Genomic DNA, 20,729 nt, shown 5'->3' with positions numbered 1-20,729 from the left:
CATTTGCCAAATTGCCAATATGCTATTGTTACAGAGAAACTGATAGACCAGCAGTTATGAGCAGCTTTTCCCTCTAAAAGCAATGAGAAGCAGCAGGCTGTGGTTTGGGTGAGAAAATTACATGCTGGTCTTAAGTCTGTGGCCAGAGGAAACCTAAGCTTTGAGAGTAGGCATTGAGGTCCACCCTATTTCACCAAGGTCCACTCACTTTAACATTTCTGGCCTTGCCACTGCTGGAGAACGGGTGATCCTGGCAGTCAGTGTCTGATAATCACCTGTGCTTACAGAGCAAATACATGTGCGAGAGCCAAAGAAGCATTGCAAAGCAGTTCACCATGAGGTCCACCACAAATATTTAGGATTGTTTATAGAGCGCCTCAGAGCAGATTTTTCTTTCTGTTTTTTAACTTGTGTTTTCCTGTGTCCATTTGTCTGTCATAACTGAACACAGGTTTAGACATCTTGATTTCTGCTCTTGTCCCCCACATGACCGTAATAATGCAGTGTTAAAGCAATAAGCTTAACTGATTGCTTTTCAATGTGTTATCAGTTTCTGTGGAAGGAGCAGAAGAAGGCAGAAGACTCTGTATGTCTGATGTTTGCTAAAGACTTTTCATTTAGTTTAATGTTGAAAATGAAAATGTAGATGATATTTAAAGCAGGCCTTTCATTCCACGTGGGAAAGAGTGTAATTGTTTCATTTATTTTCTGTGTGACTGGATGAAGTCTTTTTCAGATATTGCTCTGGGTATCTGAGTGAATTGAAATTGACTCAGAGAACTGACAGCGAAATTCATTTATTCTCTTTTTCTTTTTTTAATCCTTTTTCTTCCTCTCATAATCCTCCTTCCCATAGTCTGAACCATAAATGAACCCAATGTGGAGAACTATTATCCCAAATATGTGCATTAATCTGCCATGATTACGGCAGAATTTTCTATTTTCTCAGCTGTTTGGAAAGACTTTTTCCCAATCATCTCACTGTGCTGATATAAAACCTCTGTGTTTCAGTGCAATATTTATGGCATATATAAATGTTCTTACTTAAAATGGTTTGAAAAACAGCACCCATTCGCGCAGGGCTGACGTGGAGAACTTTAAAGTGGCCATTACTTTGTGAGTCCTTTCACGAGGTCAGGCGTCCAGATGAGTGTTGGAGTGTGTCTGTGGTAACATCTGCACAGCAGTCACATCAGACTCTCTACAGCTGTCTCTGTCTGCCAGTCCTGACATTATGATTATATGGGAATCTCCAACATGGCCAAATCCTTTACTCAACTCCTCTCAGGGCTTGATGTTCAGCAATAATCACTTTCAGGTATGTGTACATTATTTTCAGGCATTAGTGTAGACCAGCTTTCTATTAAATATTCTGCATGTTTCAGTATCCTCGGCTGAAAATGAAATTTGAGAACTTCAGTCACAGTGGATGAACAAACATGAAAATGTAAAAATGAAAATTCTGTCATACTCTCGTGTCTTTCAATTTGGTTTAATTTTTAAAGGAGTGGTTGATTATGACTTCACTTTTTTAACTTTAGTTAGTGTGTAATGTTGCTGTTTGAGCATAAACAACATCTGCAAAGTTACGACACTCAATGATCAATGCAAAGGGAGATATTTTCTTGTAAAGAATGAAAGGCTGAACACCGTTACTGACAATCGTCATTTTGGCTGCGTGAGATTCTCCAGCTTTGTTGTTGTTGAGCAACCGAAGCACAAGCTGTTAAAGCTCCGCCCTCTTTTGGAAAGCAGCCAGGAGCAGTAGCCCCTCACTGCAGAACACGAGATCCAGGGGGCAGAGACGGGTAGGTTTAGATCCGGGGGGTGGAGACAGGTAGGTTTAGGGATGTAAAGTGGGAGGAGTTGGATCTGGATCCAACCTCGCCCCCTGGATCTCGTGTTCTGCAGTGAGGACCATCTCGCCAGGTGCAGCAGCTTATTTGCATTTAAAGGTGCCCTCGAATGAAAAATTGAATTTATCTTGGCATAGTTAAATAACAAGAGTTCAGTACATGGAAATGACATACAGTGAGTCTCAAACTCCATTGTTTCCTCCTTCTTGTGTAAATCTCATTTGTTTAAAAGACCTCCAAAGAACAGGCGAATCTCAACATAACACCGACTGTTACATAACAGTCGGGGTGTACGCCCCAATATTTGCATATGCCAGCTCATGTTCCCAACATTATGAAAGGCATTAGACAAGGGCAGCCAGTAACGTCTGGAATAATAACTGACATGATCCATGTTTTTAGTGATATTTGTAAATTGTCTTTCTAAATGTTTCGTTAGCATGTTGCTAATGTACTGTTAAATGTGGTTAAAGTTACCATCGTTTCTTACTGTATTCACGGAGACAAGAGCCGTCGCTATTTTCATTTTTAAACACTTGCAGTCTGTATAATGCATAAACACAACTTCATTCTTTATAAATCTCTCCAACAGTGTAGCATTAGCGGTTAGCCACGGAGCATAGCCTTAAACTCATTCAGAATCAAATGTAAACAATATAACAGTATACAATACTCACATAATCCGACGCATGCATGCCGAACACTTTGTAAAGATCCATTTGACTGTTATATTAGCTGTGTAAACTTTGTTTATGCACTGTTCAAGGCAAGCGCGAGCTCCGTGGACGTGGAGCACGAGAATTAAAGGGCCAGTAGCCCTGAATCGGCTCATTTATAATGATGCCCCAAAATAGGCAGTTAAAAAAATGAATTCAAAAAAATCTATTGGGTATTTTGAGCTGAAACTTCACAGACACATTCAGGGGACACCTTAGACTTATATTACATCTTTTTAAAAAAAGTTCTAGGGCACCTTTAAAGGGACACACACAAAAATGGTGTGTTTTGCTCACACCCAAATAGGGGCAAATTTGACAAACTATAATAAATGATCTGTGGGGTATTTTGAACTGACACATTCTGGGGACACTAGAGACTTATATTACATCTTGTAAAATGGGCATTATAGGTCCCCTTTAACACAAAAGATTGAGATGATGCTTAATGTGGGCATTTCAAACCTGTATGCATTTTTGCCTTCAAGAGACAACATTTTTCACCTGTTTTTGTTTGTCCAAAGAAGTTAGAAAAAAAGAAAGAAAGTTAATTTTGAAATGTCTACAATATTTTCAAGGTGCTTTTTTGTTCTTTTTGAAGCAACCACCTACATTTGCTTTTATAGAAAAGAGCAGATTGTACAGTCTGCCTAACATATTTCTTAATACAGAGTTGGAATGACATGGAAGAGAGTAAATGATGACAAAATGTTCATTTTTGGGTGAACTATTGTTTGAAGTGTTGCATGGAATGTGTTTTTTGTTCCACAGCTACTGCAATGGGAAAAATAAACATTTATGTAGGACTTCAAGAAGCAAGACATTTCTTCTGCAGACAGCAGGTTGGTTCAGTAAAACATGTCTCTTTTTCTTGGCTTCATACCTCACCATGAGAATAATTTTCCAGCATGGTAATAATGTGTTCATTTCCACCATGTCAGCACAGTGGATGTCACATTGCTTCTCTTTCCTTGTTTTTGTTCCTAAATGGACAAATTAATCAAATTAAGAAACTTCATTCTCAGTTTTTATGCCATGAGACTTTGTTTAAAAAGTCTGGATCTCATTTTAGGACACTTCTTATGATCCTAATTATCTTGAATTATTTCTCTAAAGATTTCTAATGACCACAAATAAATTTCAGGCAAATTCCAGGTTGTCTGTATGACCAAAGCTCTTAAACATTATAGTGGCTTATCATCACAAAGTTGTTCAAAACATATTATTATTAACATTTTATTTCAACAGAACAGAGCAACTCTGTGTTTGGAGCCAGTTACATGGTCCCTCTAAATGTTTTTGCGATAAGAATATTTTGTTTTGCATTCCTCGACTTTTTTGCAAATTATGTGTTTTTGTGTCGATTTTCCGCTCACTCCCCCGAGCTGCCAAGTTGGGAATGAGCTCATACTGTGGGGAAGCAGAGCTGCATTTATACCCCTCTGGAGCTCCCGGGGAGAACAAGCCTGCGAGATGAGGAGGGGGGGAGTACAGAATGAGAGAGGGAGAGATAGAGTTTGTCAGAAGAGGTTAGAGAAGAAGAATGAAGAAACTGTGCAGCACAGTAGTGATCAGAGTCAAGGTGGACAGCTGTGTTGTGGGAGAGGAGAAGTCAGACCCACTGAAGGGGAACAGCTGAAGACACAAAGGACAGTCAAGGTGCTCATCTGGTGTCTGACATATTGATGAGGTACAATTAAAAAAAAAAAAGATTTTTAAAAAAGCCATGTTGGACACCAAAAAAGCTACATTGTTTAGGTTTGGTCTAATTCATGAAGGCGATGCATTTCCATATAACCATGGCTTCTGGTGGGCAATTCTTAGTTCTGATTTTAGCATTTTTGCCATTTTATAATTATTATGCATACAATTTTATGATCAAGGTCCAAAAATAGTGAAAACATTCACATACATTTGAACAGATCTTGTTGATGTAGTCCATGCACACGTTATCTGTCATGACTCTGATTGGCAGTATGCTGTGGAAACGAGTCAAGCACAATGACTATTGTTATGAAAAGCTTTTTCCACTGTTGTGAGTGCAAATCACTGAGTTGAACCAGAAGTCAATTAATGGATTAAAGAGTACAGAGGGAGTCTCTGATCTTGTTAACAATACTTATTTGCTTGGATGGCTACTGTACACTGAGCCTCAGTGTGATGGGAATTAAGGGCTGGGAAAGAATGGGACTTCTGTACTGCACCCTATAAAAGATTTGAATCTGTGCACTAACCACACCTGTGTATGTAAGACAGAGTTCATACATACATTCAAAGTGCAATTACCAGGAGTGGCACTGAATAAGCCTGGGTCTTTATTCCTGTATTCCAGAGAAGAAAGCATGGCCCCCTGAAAGGGACTGTTATTGAATACTCTTCAAGCTACTGTGGCTTCTCAGTTTACAGTCCAAGACAAAAAGTCTGCTATCATCTGTCCCCTATACACATTACTTATAATCAGGGATGGGAAACATAAAAAATGGAATGATTCTGATTCCAATTGCTATTCCTTAATGGTTCCATTAATGATTCTTTTGAATTTTTGAGAAAGAAATACAATAGAAACTGAAATGCAATTCTGTTGCAAATGGCTGGAACCATTTCAGTGGTCAATACTGTGATAAAACAACAAATAACAATGTAAAATACCACTGACAAAGTGTATCTTCAAAAATAACATGTAAGTAATTACATTGATTTGGCCTTATTGGCCATAAGTACAACCAGTGTTGGGGGTAACGCATTACAAGTAACTTGAGTTACATAATCAGATTACTTTTTCAAGTAACTAGTAAAGTAACGCATTACTTTTTCAATTTACAACAAAATATCTGAGTTACTTTTTCACATTTACTGACTGACAGCTCTCCTGTCCCCATGTTGAGAGAAATAAAGTGCAGAGGTGTCGTGTGAGCGGTGTGAACATGATGTTATTGTAGTTCAAGACTAAGTGCGAACATGCATTTACTCATCTCACTTGCATGAAAACATTCAGTATTCCTAAAAAAAGAACAAAAACAGAGTGAAATGCAATCTCAGAATTGTATGCAAACCTGTAATAATTAACTATATTAAATTACACAAATATACTTTATGTATTTAATCTCACTTTATTATCCAATGTCTTTGCTGCTGAGCTTCAATGATCTAATTCAACCAAACTAATAAGCAAAAATTACTTTAGATTACATTTAGAAATTAGAGTGTTGAACTTTCTTCTGTATCCTATTCTTCTTTAATCCAGAATGGCAGCACAGCTGAAAGATTTGTTTGAGCTGCGCCCTCTACTGTGCAGGTGTAAATATGCATTTCATTCAGTCTGAGGCTTATTCATTTCACTTTTGGTGTAAAGGCCCTTAACATTTGCCAAAAATAGAACTTTTTTTGTTGTTAATAAAAAAACAAAGAAGCAAGCCCAGCCCAGGTGAGAAAAAGTAAAGCAAAAATAATGTAACGCACTACTTTTCATAAAAAGTAACTAAGTAACCAATTAGTTACTTTTAGTGAGTAACACAATATTGTAATGCATAGCTTTTAAAAGTAACTTTTCCCAACACTGAGTACATCAATATTAGTTCTTGGTTCATGGAGTCGTATATGACGATTCAGATTCTACTCCAACTGTTGTGATTCACTAAAAAGAGTCTTTCCTTGAAATCAAACTTCACTGGTCATACTGTGTTTTTCATTCCCTGAAAAAGACCAGCATATAAGACTTCATTGCTTGTGAATCTGAAGATTTTGAATAAAAAGAATCTGCTCATAATGGTCAATAGCTCAAAAATCACCTGTTAATTTTGGACTTACTAAAAAGAGTAAGAGTCATTCGCTTGAAAATCACACTTCACTGATCATGTTGTATGTTTTGCGCTGAATAGTAATGAAAGGAACACTTTCAGACCAATTTTAATGAGGTCTTCCATCCGCTGGAGCTGATTAGTTATGTAAATCATTCAGTTATGGTGTCTTTTTTAATGTAACCTCTTCTTGGTTCCCAACCTTAAAATTTATTTAGTTGGAAAAGTGTTCACTTTAATAGTGACTTTTGAGGTATGTCAGTCCACAGTGGTACCAAACGCCACAATATCCTGCTTCAAAATGTGCTTCAGTGACTTTAAACTGAAGCATCATAAGGTAAAAGTTGTGTATATGTCTGTGAAGGAAGCCCAATGTCCTCTTCTTTGACATTTTTGCTTCCTTTGGTGGAAGAATTCCCCCTTTTCCAAGAAGCTTCAAAGCCTCTGCAAATTATCCAGTGTTCCTGGTGAAAAGGCTTTTCAGTTCGTCTAAAAAACTTAAAGAAGACAAGAATCAGTTGTTCTGAAAATAGACAGCCTGGTGAATAGAGAAAAGGCCACAGAGCCACAGGACTGAAGCTGGAGCTGGAGGTGATAAAAGATCAGTTTTGGAGGAATGGACACACTTTCAAAGGCCCCTCCTCACGGCATGAAGCCAGGACAGGTCAAGAACAAGAGTCCCACTGTAAAGAGATCTGGGGATTGTCCAAGGTAGCAGATTCCTGTCGAGTGAATGAGCTTTAGGCTGCATTTCCAATGTCCTAACCCCTTATCGCTAACTGTGAAAGAGCATAGCAAATATCAGTGGCTTGTCAGCTAGAATGATATCCACTCCAGTCTCTGGTGGCTTGTGATGTTAAATAAGATATATGTCTGGAAGTGTCTGAAAGAAAACCAGGAGAAAGGGGAGCAGGAAACAGACAATGAGAACAGCGTGTCAGTGCCAGCACACATCAACCAAATCTCGCTCACCCACCGTGACACTCAATGTAGTACATGATACCATCACTGAACAGTGTTTTGCTATGGTATTAGACATTTACAGACCTCCAGAACCCCTACAAGACTTCAAACATTCCTTATCCTGGTGCAAAACCGCAGCTTGAGAGAACAGCCCTGGGGCATTGTGAAAAAAAAAAATCTATTGAATTGGAAATGAAGCAGCTGTAACATTAACTTTAGTATGGAAGCCTCAAAGTAAAAAGTAGATGAATAAAGAAGTGTTTGCAACTTATATATCTACAGCTGCGACTATCGCAGTGTGCCTTTATTTCTTGCAATGTGACTTTGAATTTCATAACTGTAGCCATATTTCACAATGCGACTTTTAAATTTGATCTCAATTACCTTTTTTATTTATTTTTCACTCTGAAGCTGTAGACTTGCATACTTTGGCACATTGTGTGGCTTGTTTAGTTGAGCAAATGTGATATGATTTGATACGCTTTTTGTTATGCACTTGAGCAACAAAAGCAATTGAAGCAATTGAAGCAATTGAAGCGCTTTTCCCTGTTAGCTTTAATCAACATACACACACACAGTGCTGGAAACTATTTAAAGCTGTGTATTTCAGCCATTAAAGCCCCATGTTTTGCGCAATGCATCTGAGAAATGGAACTCTTTTGACCACAGAAAGAATGAGAGTGCAGGTTAGGGCAAGTGGTGTGAGTGCTTGATGAAGATCAAGGTCAGAAGGTTAGATTCAAGCTTGCACTATGGCTCAAGACGCCATCACGACTGCAACACACCCAAGTATTTCTGGAATGTGTCCTGCTGTAAGACCAACCCTGCAACGATCGGTCATTTTAACCCCTTTAAACAATAACAGGTAAGATTACACCGTAATAACCAATACACGCTAAAAGAATTACCTAAACACATGTACATGTGTTTGTACTTGCTTTGATTGGCATACATGTAGTGCAATTTAACTGAACTGAGAAGGAATGCATATCCTCAAGACATGCCTGCCTTGACTGTCACCTATGTTTGATAGACAGCTTAATAACACCTGTAGTAGGAATATTTTAATGTATGCCAAGACATGCCCAGAATAAACGCTTTGTTAGCAGAAAGGTTCGTCATTACATTTAAAGAATTAGTACAATGACGCACGAATGTGCTGAACACGTATCAGACTGTTCACACATAGATGTTGCTTTTGGGCGCACCATCTTTCCCTTTATCCCTGTGACGGTGGCACTAGGACCACGCAGGAAGGCGCAATATTGCGCCTCGGTTATTGGGTTTGGACGACCTCAGTTTTGCACTACAGCAATCACCATTCAACTGAGGGCAAGCATGCCGTTTGATATGTTGAAATAAGGACTCTTAAAAAGAAGCAGTTTTTGAAGAAAAGCTGGCGTTAAAAGGATTGTGTATGTTTTTGGCGGACCTGTCACGCACTTCAGAGTGGAGATGGGAGTAAACCTGGAGAATGGGATACCCGGTGAACTTCCAGAGACGAATATGTGATTTGGATTTAAACAAGCCTTGATTATTATTAACACAGCTTGAAGTTAAGTATCCTCTGCGAATTGGTTATATCTGAAAGTGTTTTGTGTCATTTACTCGGTCAGACACCAGCTGTGGCGAACATTGCTGCTCTTGTTGGCTGCACGTATTGGCTAATTAAATCCCCATTTTAATCGTGATGCCTCTAAACATTACAAGTTGTTAAAAAAAACTATTTTATTTAACGTATTTTATATAATAAAATTCTCATTTTGTGTAGTTTTTTGAATACTATCTCCTGGCTGCCATTTGCGCAAGTGCATTGCAGTTGTTGGTTTGTACAGCGCGATGGGAAAGTGAGGGAAGGTAAACACAGTTTGTTTTCCTTGAGTTTAACAACAACGCAAGGCGTGGATAGGGCTGGTTGGACATTCATTCATGATGTGAAAGACAACAAAAAAGACGAGATTGGGGGTTTTCGGGACAAAGGGATATTGTAGGCTATAGGAAACAGGTTGTGTCCAGGGAATTCCTCAGGTGTCACACATGGGTGTCCATGATGAATGAAGCAGATGATAATGTCACTTTAAACTAGGACTTCTCAACTCATTTTTATTATGCTATCATGTGCGTCGCGCGTTGTTTTTGATGATCGATTAGGCAATCCAAAAAAATAAAACGGTTAAATTAAATTATAATAAGTATCTCAGCCTTTTTTCCTATATAAATTTGGTCATTTTTTTCTTTTGCAAGATTTACACAAGCGATGTTCAGTCATAAAAAGCTGATTTATTCTACATGAAGTGACCCCCCTCACCCTATAGGTGCCACCATGTTGAAATCACATGACCAGCCATAAACAGCAATAGTTTATATATAGATAATTTATATAATTATATTAAGCACTTTTAGCCAGCACTTTGGGCATATACAAGTACTAAACAAAACAATTATATACAATATAAAATGACAATAAAAATTACAGAGCGTAGCATGAGACATAATGAAGCATTACGAAAAAAGATAAACAAACAAACTTTTTTTTATCCAGGCTGATGGATATCAGTATGATAAGTCCAAAACCACTGGTGCTGTTAGAACGGATAAGAGCCAGCTAAAGGAGTCGACACTCTTAAAATTAATTGTTTCAAAAGGGGGTTTACAGTGATGCCATTTTGGTTCCCTCAAAAAAAAAAAAAACTTTCAGTGAAGTTTTTAATTTACAAATTTTTTTCTTGTGAAAATGTTTTCCTTCTTCATGCCTTAAAATAGCTTGAATGTAAATCTAAATCTACACCCTTGCCTCATTTAGTATTAGTGGATCAATGAATATGTAAATTAGCCCAGCCTCCACTCGCTCAAGCCAGCTCAGAGATCCACTCGGTCAACTTACTGAGGTAAATGCTGTGCAATGGTATCGCTCTTTACAACATCGGACACAAAACGGTAACTAATATGCTTGACGATATTATCAAACAGCTAATAATGTGTTGCTAATGTTATTCAAACCATGTTCCGTTCACCATCTTAGTCAGACAGCTGCTTTCTAACAATCGGTATCCTTACAAACGCTTTGAACAACTCAGAACGTCGGTGGAAAAAGGCATATAGTTCATCATAACATCATAATATATATATCATACACCCGCATAAATCTACCTGATTTTTCATATCAACAGAAAGCTATACCTGGATAACCTGACTTCTCTCGAGACTAGTTTGCTGTTAATGATATGCTAAAGCCCGCTGGCGCATTGACATGATTGGTTACAAGTTTGTGACGTCACAGACACCAGCAATTTCAAACCACGGGTTTGAGACTGTCTTGTTTCACTGCAGTTTTAAGGAGAAAATACTCAGCAATGGTGTTGACATATGAATTTGCACATGGTTTGTCTTAAAGCATATTAAAAACATTGACATATAAACAACAGGGGGTCTTTAAAAGAATACTTTTTTTCTTAAGGCTGAAATACACTACACAATTTTGCACCAACATTTTTGCCCCAATTTACAGTCGATGAGTTGACATTCACACTTTAGTGTGAAGAACATTTTAATAATCTGAAGAACCTTTTACCACTATAAAGCCTTGTTTCCATGGATGTTAAAGGTTCTTCAAAAAAAGAACCTTTTTTAAGAGTGAAGACATTACATTTCTGACTATATATCTGCGAAACATCTTGAGTTTTATTTCATGCTTGCATATGTGTTTGTGTTTGCTTTTAGGTTGCATACATCTCAGCCATGGTGCCTAACCGCGCACTGGGTCTAGCCCATCCTTGCTGTATTGGCCTGCTGTTCTTACTCCTCCTGCCCAGCTCGGTTTCCGTGAGAGAACCTCGCCATCAGTCTCACGCCCACCTCCCCTCGCTGATACCTCATGCCACCCTACCACTGTCCCGCTCCCGTTTCAGCGCCAAAGCTCAGCTGGACTTCACTACTCACTGCAACGAGAGCTGCTACCACAAAGGAGAAGACATGGATAAAGAGAACCTAGCTTTCGAAACACTTTATGCAGATGGCTCCCGAACATTAACCACTGTTGACCTGGATGAAAATGACACTGAACTTCCTTTCAGGCAGCCCAAAGTAACCACCCCCAGACATAAGCGGCTAAAACGGCAGATTTACGGTTCAGACGGACGCTTTAACATCCGCGGTGACCACTTCCTTCTGGACTACCCGTTCTCCACAGCCGTCCGTATATCTACTGGCTGCACTGGAGTTCTGGTGTCCCAGCAGCACGTCCTGACCGCAGCCCACTGCGTACATGATGGGAAGGATTACGTCAAAGGAGCAAGGAAACTCAGGGTGGGCTTTCTAATCCCCCCGTCTGTTAACGGTACAAGGCCGGGTCAGACTCCTGTGAAGAAACCCTTGGTGCGCTGGGTGAGAGTTAAACGGACCCGAGTTCCCAAAGGTTGGATTCAAGGTCCTCAAGAGGTCAGCATGGATTTTGACTACGCACTTCTAGAGCTGCGTTGGCCTCACCGGCGTCCCTTCATGCGACTGGCCGTGGCACCAACCTCAGACAATTTGGCTGGTAAACGCATCCACTTCTCTGGATTTGACAGTGACCGGCCCGGGGAACTGGTGTACCGCTTCTGTCCAGTGGAGGATGAGTCCAATGATTTGATCTACCAGCACTGTGACGCCCGTCCAGGTGCGAGTGGCTCTGGTGTTTACGGACGTGTGTGGGATGATACTTTAGAGCGCTGGGAGCGCAAGGTCATCGGGATCTTCTCGGGCCACCAGTGGCTGGAAATCAATGGAGAGAATCGTGACTACAACGTGGCTGTTCGCTTCACTCCTCTGAAGTTTGCTCAGATCTGTTACTGGGTTCATGGAAATAAAGTGGATTGCAATCAGGACTGAAGACATGACACAGAAGAATGGGACAATATAAAATCATGGACAACATATGACATGCCTGATTTTGGAACCTGCACTTTACAGTCATTTACGGGTGTGGCTACTGAACCTGAGACAAAAGAAGGTCCAAGGCTGGTAGATCGCTACCCACAGGCTTTGATCACTCACATGGGTTGAGCTGGAACTTTATTTAACCACTACCTTTAGTTTTTGCTCGCTGTACTGCCGACGTTACACATAGCTTTAGACTTTGAGGTCAACAACACCAGTAGATTTATCTTTATCTAAGTGTTTGATCTCACTTATGTGATTCTCTCCACAGCCTTGCTTTGTTCACATTCCACATTACAGAAGCTTTAAAGGGTGATTTCACTTTTTTAACTTTAGTTAGTGTGTAATGTTGCTGTTTGAGCATAAACAACATCTGCAAAGTTATGACGCTCAAAGTTCAATGCAAAGGGAGATTTTTTCTTTTACAGAATTCTCTCTTTAAGGACTACAACAAACGGCTGGTAGGGACTACAACAAGCTTCTTCCTGGGTTGGTGACATCACTAACCTTTAAATTTACATAAACCCTGCCCTTGAGAACATGCAACAAAGGGGTGAGGCCATGTTACTGCATAACATACAGTACATAACACAAATGCAATAACATGTCATGAAAGCAAGATGACAACATGACAAATTATAACCGTAATTTAACTAAACTATACCTGTTCTATCTTCATGCAGCATATATATTCTCAGGCTCTGTAGGCAACAGGTCCCACATGAGCGATTTATAGATGATCATGACAGAATATGCTAATCAATGACTTTAAGATAGTTAACTCCACATCAGCTACATAAATTCATCAACTAACCATTCAGAAACGTCCTATTGCATTCTACATGTTGTCACTTTTCTTGAGTCTCTCCATCATTGTCTGACTCCGGTTTGAACAGTTTCTGACATTTTCAGTGAGTCTGCATGAGGTAATCGGCGCTACTAACACGAGCTTTTGAAACTCCGCCCTCTTTGTAGGAGCAGCAGCTCATTTGCATTTAAAGGGACACACAAAAATGCAAAAAAAAAAAAAGGAAAGGTTTTTGCTCATCCTCAAAAAGTGACAGATTTAACATGCTATAAAAAAGTATCTGTGGGGTATTTTGAGCTAAAACTTCACATACACACTCTGGGGACATTAGAGACTTATTTTACATCATGTAAAAGTGGCATTATACCACCCCTTTAAACTGTTGTTTGCACTTTTAGAAACTAGAATTGGGATGGGGGTTTTATCCTCATGTCATCCCTTGGGTTTTGTGTAACGTTAGATTAACACAGTTTATTTGGTGACTAAAAGTAGAGGCAAATGGGCAATGCTTTCTTCATTTTCATTCCTGAACATCTGTTTGGTCTGTTGAGCATACTTTTATTTTTTCTGAACTATGATTAGCGCAATAAGATAAAATCGATGACTTGAGATGTAGTATGTGTTGTTAAATTGAGAGAGTTAATAGAACAGAGTATTAAGGTATAAATATTTAAAGCATAGATTAAAAATCCTTTAGTTTATGTTACTGCAGTGCATACATCTGGATCTGTTACCCAAGAATACAATTCACTCTTCTACAGTTACATACTCTTTTCCAAGATAGATGAAGACCTCAAACTGGTAACATTACAGAACCTGTTTGTAAATAATTTTACTTATTCTTTTATGTTGGATTAATATAAAGACTGAAGATTAAGAGAAAGGTTGTGGGGTAAATGTTGATTATAATTCTATTTTAAAAAAGCTTTTATTTTAATAAACTAAAATATCTCTTGTTTTTGCTGTCTTTTCATTGCAAATTAAGAAGTGGTAATATTAGCAGATACAATTCAGTGTTGTATATTTCAAGTATGATAGAAAAAAGTGATAATTATAATTTTGGGGGCTGCATGTAAAATGTGACACTGATACCCTCTGGTGGTAAGAAGAGAAAAACGTAAAAAAAAAATAGTTGTGCCAGAAACCACTGGCAACCCATTGCAGTTCCAGTAACTTTTTGTTGTATTATTGTTAGTTTATATTTCATAGAGAATATGCGAGTAGGTACTAATAGCTTGATTAATTCATAAATGCAAAAATGTGCAGAGTGCTGAAACGATTGTAGTTCAGCACAGGTACATTTTCCAGTAGGGTTTTGAAATGAATCTCTACTGCCCTCCACTGGTTGACGTGTACATCTTTCATTCATTGAGTCTTTCACAACATGGCTGAACAGTAAGTCCTCACGGTTCGGTCAGTCAGTCAGTCAGGAACGATTATACTGACGTGAATGCATTATTCAACAGTATTGCAGTAGCTCAGGGATTTAATATAGCACAAATTGTCCAGAAACCTATTTTAAAGAACAGTCGGTAGTGTAGCACACTACACACAAGTCACTTCAAATTGTTCACAGAAATCCCTGTGGTATTTTTAGTGAAATAAATGTTGTAATTCACGTTTCTTAGCATGTTGTCAATTACTGATACCCATCCTCAGGCTGTTTCTTATTAGCAATAGCTTCATCCTCAGGTTGACTACTCCATTTACCCTCTACATGCTAGATATATAGTTTTTTTTTTCCCCTTCAGTGTATTGACACTACATGGATCTGTACATTTACAAGGTATCTATTCTTTTAAGTGCCAAAAATGGCAGGAGGAAGATATTGGCCATTAGGAAACATCAATTGCCATTTCTCAAAAAGAGAGCTTTAACACATTAGCCTAAGGAATGGATTTGATTGCTTTAATGGAATTGCATTTTTATTGATTGTATCTAATGTAGTTGACATGCCATGATCTTCAAATACTGTTTGTACAAGACGGATTTGCAATCAAAGTAGTTTCACTATTAACAGCCATTTTAATTATCTTGCGGTCTACATTATTAAAAGCCACCCATCAAATCCATAGGGAGGATGATAAAGCAATCAGAGTCTTTGTTTGGATCCATTTGAAACTTTATGAATTTTGCAACCATCACATATATCAGTGCATAAACCATGCTGAACACTGATAAAACAGCAACAAATGCAGAATATCAACACACAAATGTAAGCAAACATCTATGAACCAATATAAGAGATCAGCTCAAGAGGATTGAGAAATTAGATTCACCTTTGGGTGCAAAACAAGAAAACAAATCCAGCCTCCTCACAGATTTTCCAAACATGAAGAAACAAACCAGTTATAACAGTGGAGTTGTTTAGTGCTTTTTTATTAGAGATAAGGAGACGATACAAAACATCCACTGACCAATATCAATCAAAGCTCTGTACACAGGCTGCCCAAATATAATCGCTCCTCATCTAAACCTCATACGTGTCCATCAATCCATTCAATCCAATTCATAAACAGACCGCTCATCCACTAGGTCCCAGATTTTACAGGTAGAAGGAATGTGTACAATTTCTTGACACCAGTGCCATGGTTTTGAATTACATTTGGAAATATTTAAATCAGATGGAATGATTAAATTATTAAAACAATGTGTGAGCATCAAAATAAAACAAAAGGGGGGGAAGGGGAGAGTAAACTGTTCCCAAAATGTTCCAATAACAGTGTGTGATTTTGGAATAAATTTTGTACTATACCTAGTCTCAACACACATACTTAGAAAAACTTAACTAGACGTTTGGCAAAAAAAAAAAAAAAAAAATCTAAATCTTAAACAGTATGTTGTATAGCTGAATTGCAACAGCTGCTGTCTCACTCTTTCCTTTCAACAATCCAATGGAACCCAGAAAGAACGAAAACCTGCCAGTACACATTTACAGTTATATTACTTTGTTTTTATAATCATCATCCTTCATTTTTGTTTTTTTAAGATCTTTTTTTTTCTCTTTTATGTTTTTGTTCTTGTTCATTGTATGTGTGAACTGGAATGACAGCCTACATCTTTCATGTGTGGAATTTGGAAACTGTCACTGTTGCCCAACCCTCCCCACCCACATTAACCCACCCCGTGGCCCCACAAACAGTTGTGCTGGCCCACCTGCCCCACCCATGTTGGAATGAACGGCTAACCCCTGAAATGTGTCAGCCTCAATCGAGAGGTTGTCCCTCAAGAGTTATCACTGATGAACCTCCAAGCTTCTCAGCAAGGGTCTTTCGGTCCTTGATATCTTCCAGACCGTTCACTTGCCACTCATGCTTGATACCTGTGAAACAAGACAGAACAGAAATGCTACAGATCTCACATTTACATTTTTTAAAAAAAAAATAATATCAGTTAAATTATAGCAATCAACAATTAAATGTCTAATTTATATTTAAATATAATTAACTTAATTTATAAATTATGCATGCAACATTTTGTTAAAAAAAAAAGTTTTAAATTTAATATAATGGATTAAATTATACTCCATTTAATTCAATTCAATTATAAGTGAAATGCACTGTATTTATTTAATTGATAAATGTACATCTCCATTTTGTTTTCTTTTTTGATAGACAGCATTACCTGTGAACTTCTTCTTGATGGCATCCTTAGAACTGGCGTAGATCATCTTGCTTTTAAGAGGGGCGCTCTCTGGGGCCCTGGACAACACAACAAGAGATCAGATCATCCGTTTCAAACAAGTCTATATTAGTGGCGTCCAATCCTGTTACTGGAGATCTATCTTCCGGCATAAAACCTGAATCAAACACACCTGAACCAGCTAATGAAGACCTTCAAGAGCACTTGATAGTTACAGACAGGTCTGGAACTGAACTCTGCAGGAAGGCAGATCTCCAGGACCAGGAAACCCTGGTTTATATGAAGTACACTCACGGACTCTCAAAGACTCACCAGAAAATGAAAACCAGGTCCTCTTTCTTGGTTTCTTTAGTCTCATATGTGGCATCATAGAGAGCGTAGCGACAGTCATTGGGAGGAAGCATCTTGACAAACTTAGTGAAGGGATCTCCTTCGTCTCCCTGCAGGATCTCGTTGCCCTCCTCCATTATGATATGCTTCTTATCCTCACTCAGGCAGAAAAGAACGGCCTTCTTCCTCCTCTTCCTCTCCTCCTCGTTGGGTTGAGCCTTGCGGACCTTCATGTCGTTGAAGATGGTCAACACATTCTCGTCCACTGTAACTCCGGAGGCCTGCGAGCACACAAACACACACACAGGATAAGGTCACATCACGGAGGGTCCTTTTGAATAGAGATGATGTGCAAGGATACATGAATGTGTGCAAAGTTAGAATAAGTGGGATTTTGCAACAAACAGTCTTGTCTAATCTAGTTAGACAGGCTGCCCTTTTAACAAAACTGGATACTCAGACCTCATTTGGCTGAATCCAAACTACCAGGACGGCAGGTTTTGCAGTGACTAAACAAAAAAAACCTGACATGGGAGAAACCGGACCGCACACTTCAAGGGCAGTGGAATGAGAGTCATAGCAAAATAACTTTAACATTCTGGGTGAAAATTAAACATTGCAGGGATTTGGTTTCCTCTCCCAGAAAAAAAAAAAAAAAAAAATTAAAAAAAAAAAAAAAAAAAAAAAAAAAAAAAAAAGGCTAGTTTGAACAAGGCACCATTCTTTCCTGGTCACACGACTTCTCAGATATTATCCAACACATTTGAACAGAGGGAAGGTTGGGCACTTCCTCAAAAGAGCTGATGAAATTTATACTAAGGATCTGATTTAAAGCAAAACCATTGAATGCGTTTAAAACTGGCCATAGAGATAAGGGAGATCCATGTCATACAAATCTGGTGTACAGCTTTAAAAATCACAAAACAATGATTCTTCTGTTAGAAATCAAAATGGCCTCAGTCACACCAGTCTCATGAACATACTCAAGTCCTCTGATTTCCATTAGTGACTAACGCTGCGTTGCCATAACCGAACATTCAACCTTTAGCTTCTGAATAGCACATCAGGTGGACACACGGAGCCTTGCGAGGTGTAAGTTTGAGTGGCCTACTTACAGGAAACATACCTCTAAAGGGTGGAACCGGGTTTGCTTAAGGTGTGAATGACAGGAAGGCATTAAGATGCCTCATTACATAACATGATCATAAATGAAAAAAAGAAAATGGGGCATATTAAAGGCCCAAAAGGAGAATCAGGATCCCCACACCTTTTGACCAATGCATCACCACGACTTTCAGTCTTATAAGGATTTTCCATGATTATGGGATCCTTTTTTTGGATGAAGAGACCTTTCAGATCATACAGAGACTACAAATGTAGTCAAATTTTTATCTTATCAGTTTGTTTTGAATGCGTAAAACGCAGATTGTAGATATTATATTCGCGACCTCATCTGGCATCTAATGTCATAAAATAAAGAGCAAAAGTCCAAAGTTTAAGTACAAGCTGCTGGTAAATCATCGACTTTCACTTAAGAAGTGAAACCCAGTTAAAAATGAGTAAGCACTGTGATACAGGAAATGTGACGTCGTGGGCCCTCAAATGAAAAGAGAGCTTATGCGTTTAAAAGATGTACAACGCGTCGTCACATGCCTCAGATAAACAGGTTGAGATGTCGTTTGTGGCCTATGACGTCGTATATAGTCCTGGCGACGAGAACACCGAAACTTCGCACCGGAACCGGCATTTCCTTCAGCCTACACGCGGCGCGAGCGCAAGTATTTTCTTGTATCTACAGAAAGAGGTCGACGAATGCAGCAGCAGCTGCTGCTTAAATAATAATAATAAAAGCCAAAGCACATTCCACGTCATAGACAAGAAACGTCATGTGCTTAAAGACAAAATGCCGATAAAACGACGAACAGGAATTATGAAAAATAAAAAACGCGTCGAGCAAAGATAAAACGCGTCCAACCAGGAAGAGTCGTGCACACGTTGCCAAACGCACAAGTAACGGTTTTAAAACTTTGCTTCCTTCCTTCCATTTTTATGATCATATTCAACATGAAACCGAGCTACAATCGACCTAAAACACGTTTGTAGTCGAGGTATCTTTTTTTTTGGTAAAAAAAAAATAAAAATAAACCAACACCATCTGTGCATCAAGAATTAGGGTGGGGCCACGAATGCAGTGCTCGTGCAAGTGCTCCAAATATCCGCAAAATTAAAGCGTACTGAAGGCGAAAAGCGTAGTATAAACATGCGAGGATTCGACCTTAAAAGGGAGTAATCTGCGTTTTTACACACGCCCGCAGCCGCTCCGGTGCGGCAAATGCGAGTTTTCTGGCCATGTTCAGTCAGACAAAGGACAGACTCAAGAAAGCGCGTCACCTGGCAAGCGAAAACGCAGTTAAACACACACGATGCCAGCGGATATTGGTTTATTCACATTCTCATCAATTTCGCCGTGCGATGTAATAGTGTGTGCAGCGATGGGGCCTGTAGGTAGTATGTGACGAAAAGCAGTGAGGCCTTTCCTGGGCCTCGACTCACGGAAATAAAGGAAGCTGAGCGGGGAAATGGCGCCAGTAGTTTTTGGATCTCATTTTTGCCAATCTCATCGCATCCGAGCAGCTGAAGGCCACGCGCAACCAAACCATCGAGAACCGCGAGATTAACTGTGTATATAAATGAAAGAAAGCTGCAACAAGAGCCAACGAAATCCAGTTTGAGTTTTTCTAACAATTTATGGCAAACATAGCCTGCAGCTATACGTTAGGCGGCGGAGGCGTTGACAGATTTAATTCACATATTAGTCATTCATACTTAAAATAGTCATTCAACTCTCCAAATATATAGCAAATAGCTGTACATTCTATCATTATTATAATTTAAATGTAGACATACCATGGTTGCGTATCTGTGCTAGTCGGCGTCTGGATAGGAATTGAATGAGCTGTGATGCAGTCCTTCGGTCTCGCACACTTGATACAACACTCGGGCGCGCCCTTTTGCGCGCGGCCGCACAGCAGATGGGAGCGAGCTTCCATGTCACGCGCTTATTGAGGTGTTATGGGAGCTGTAGTTTTGGACTCTACACAAACGGTGGTGGGCATATTAAAATATATTCACTGTTGTCAGTAGTACGTTGGCACAAACATATTGATGTTCAAAAGCGTTAAAGTTGTACTTTTTACTAAAAGTTTTTTTTTTTTTAATGCAACAGAATATATAGCACATAATGTGTCAATTTTAACAGTACTTTCAACTTTATATATATATATATATATATATATATATATATATATATATATATAAACTTGTATATGTATTTTTATTATTTAATTCAACTAATAATAATAATAATAATAATATGAAATTAATATTAACACGACTTTTTATTTAAATGCAAAAATATTATTTTTTTATAATTATATTATATTTGACATTTAAATAGCTTTGGGAAATTCTTGTGATGGGGCTTTTTCTACCCTATGGTAATGTGACGTCGAAAGCGCTGTTATGCTACTAATGCTGCACTGAAAACATATACTACACCGATTGCAATAATCGTTAGTGGCTCGTAGGGCACGCTGCTGTCTGAGCGTAACCCTTTGTGTTTGTCTCTGCCCCTTTTTAAGGTTCGCTTAACTCGCTTCCAAATAAGGAAGCAAATGGTGACAGTCGTGAGCGCGCTTCA

The 20,729-nt window shown here is 38.8% G+C and overlaps 2 protein-coding genes across 3 annotated transcripts; one reads left to right on the top strand and one right to left on the bottom strand.

The window, feature by feature from the left end:
• The first annotated feature begins 1,150 nt into the window (after window positions 1–1,150).
• LOC125258797 (serine protease 23) lies at window positions 1,151–12,707 on the top strand. 2 transcript variants are annotated; one of them, XM_048175892.1, is made up of 3 exons: window positions 1,151–1,318; window positions 3,344–3,414; window positions 11,053–12,707. In XM_048175892.1, exons 2-3 carry the CDS (start codon window positions 3,352–3,354, stop codon window positions 12,199–12,201), a joined length of 1,212 nt encoding a protein of 403 aa, XP_048031849.1. In that variant the 5' UTR covers window positions 1,151–1,318; window positions 3,344–3,351; the 3' UTR covers window positions 12,202–12,707. The 2 variants fall into 2 exon arrangements, with proteins under 2 accessions (XP_048031849.1, XP_048031850.1); XM_048175893.1 differs by lacking the exons at window positions 1,151–1,318; window positions 3,344–3,414 and adding an exon at window positions 8,470–8,888 and having other exon boundaries at window positions 11,053–12,706.
• Window positions 12,708–15,419: 2,712 nt separating this feature from the next.
• On the bottom strand, window positions 15,420–20,096 carry cfl1 (cofilin 1). The gene is made up of 4 exons (XM_048175894.1): window positions 19,937–20,096; window positions 17,012–17,310; window positions 16,682–16,758; window positions 15,420–16,379 (listed from the first exon to the last, which is right to left on the bottom strand). The coding sequence occupies exons 1-4, from the start codon at window positions 19,937–19,939 to the stop codon at window positions 16,264–16,266; spliced, it is 495 nt and encodes a 164-aa protein (XP_048031851.1). The 5' UTR covers window positions 19,940–20,096; the 3' UTR covers window positions 15,420–16,263.
• Between the last annotated feature and the right edge of the window lie 633 nt (window positions 20,097–20,729).

This window comes from Megalobrama amblycephala, linkage group LG23, assembly GCF_018812025.1.
Source record: "Megalobrama amblycephala isolate DHTTF-2021 linkage group LG23, ASM1881202v1, whole genome shotgun sequence".
Classification (NCBI taxonomy): domain Eukaryota; kingdom Metazoa; phylum Chordata; class Actinopteri; order Cypriniformes; family Xenocyprididae; genus Megalobrama; species Megalobrama amblycephala.
The sequence above is the reverse complement of the archived record's forward strand: the minus strand, read 5'-3'. Positions and strand labels throughout refer to the sequence as shown.

Bases quoted from the DNA above. Each gene is read 5' to 3' on its own strand.
- LOC125258797 (XM_048175892.1), top strand. From the start codon at position 3,352: ATGGGAAAAATAAACATTTATGTAGGACTTCAAGAAGCAAGACATTTC. The intron at 3,415-11,052 runs GTTGGTTCAGTA...GTTTGCTTTTAG, and splicing joins ATTTCTTCTGCAGACAGCAG to GTTGCATACATCTCAGCCAT.
- cfl1 (XM_048175894.1), bottom strand. The intron at 16,759-17,011 runs GTGAGTCTTTGA...TGTGTTGTCCAG, and splicing joins GACCTGGTTTTCATTTTCTG to GGCCCCAGAGAGCGCCCCTC. The intron at 16,380-16,681 runs GTAATGCTGTCT...CTTGTTTCACAG, and splicing joins CATCAAGAAGAAGTTCACAG to GTATCAAGCATGAGTGGCAA.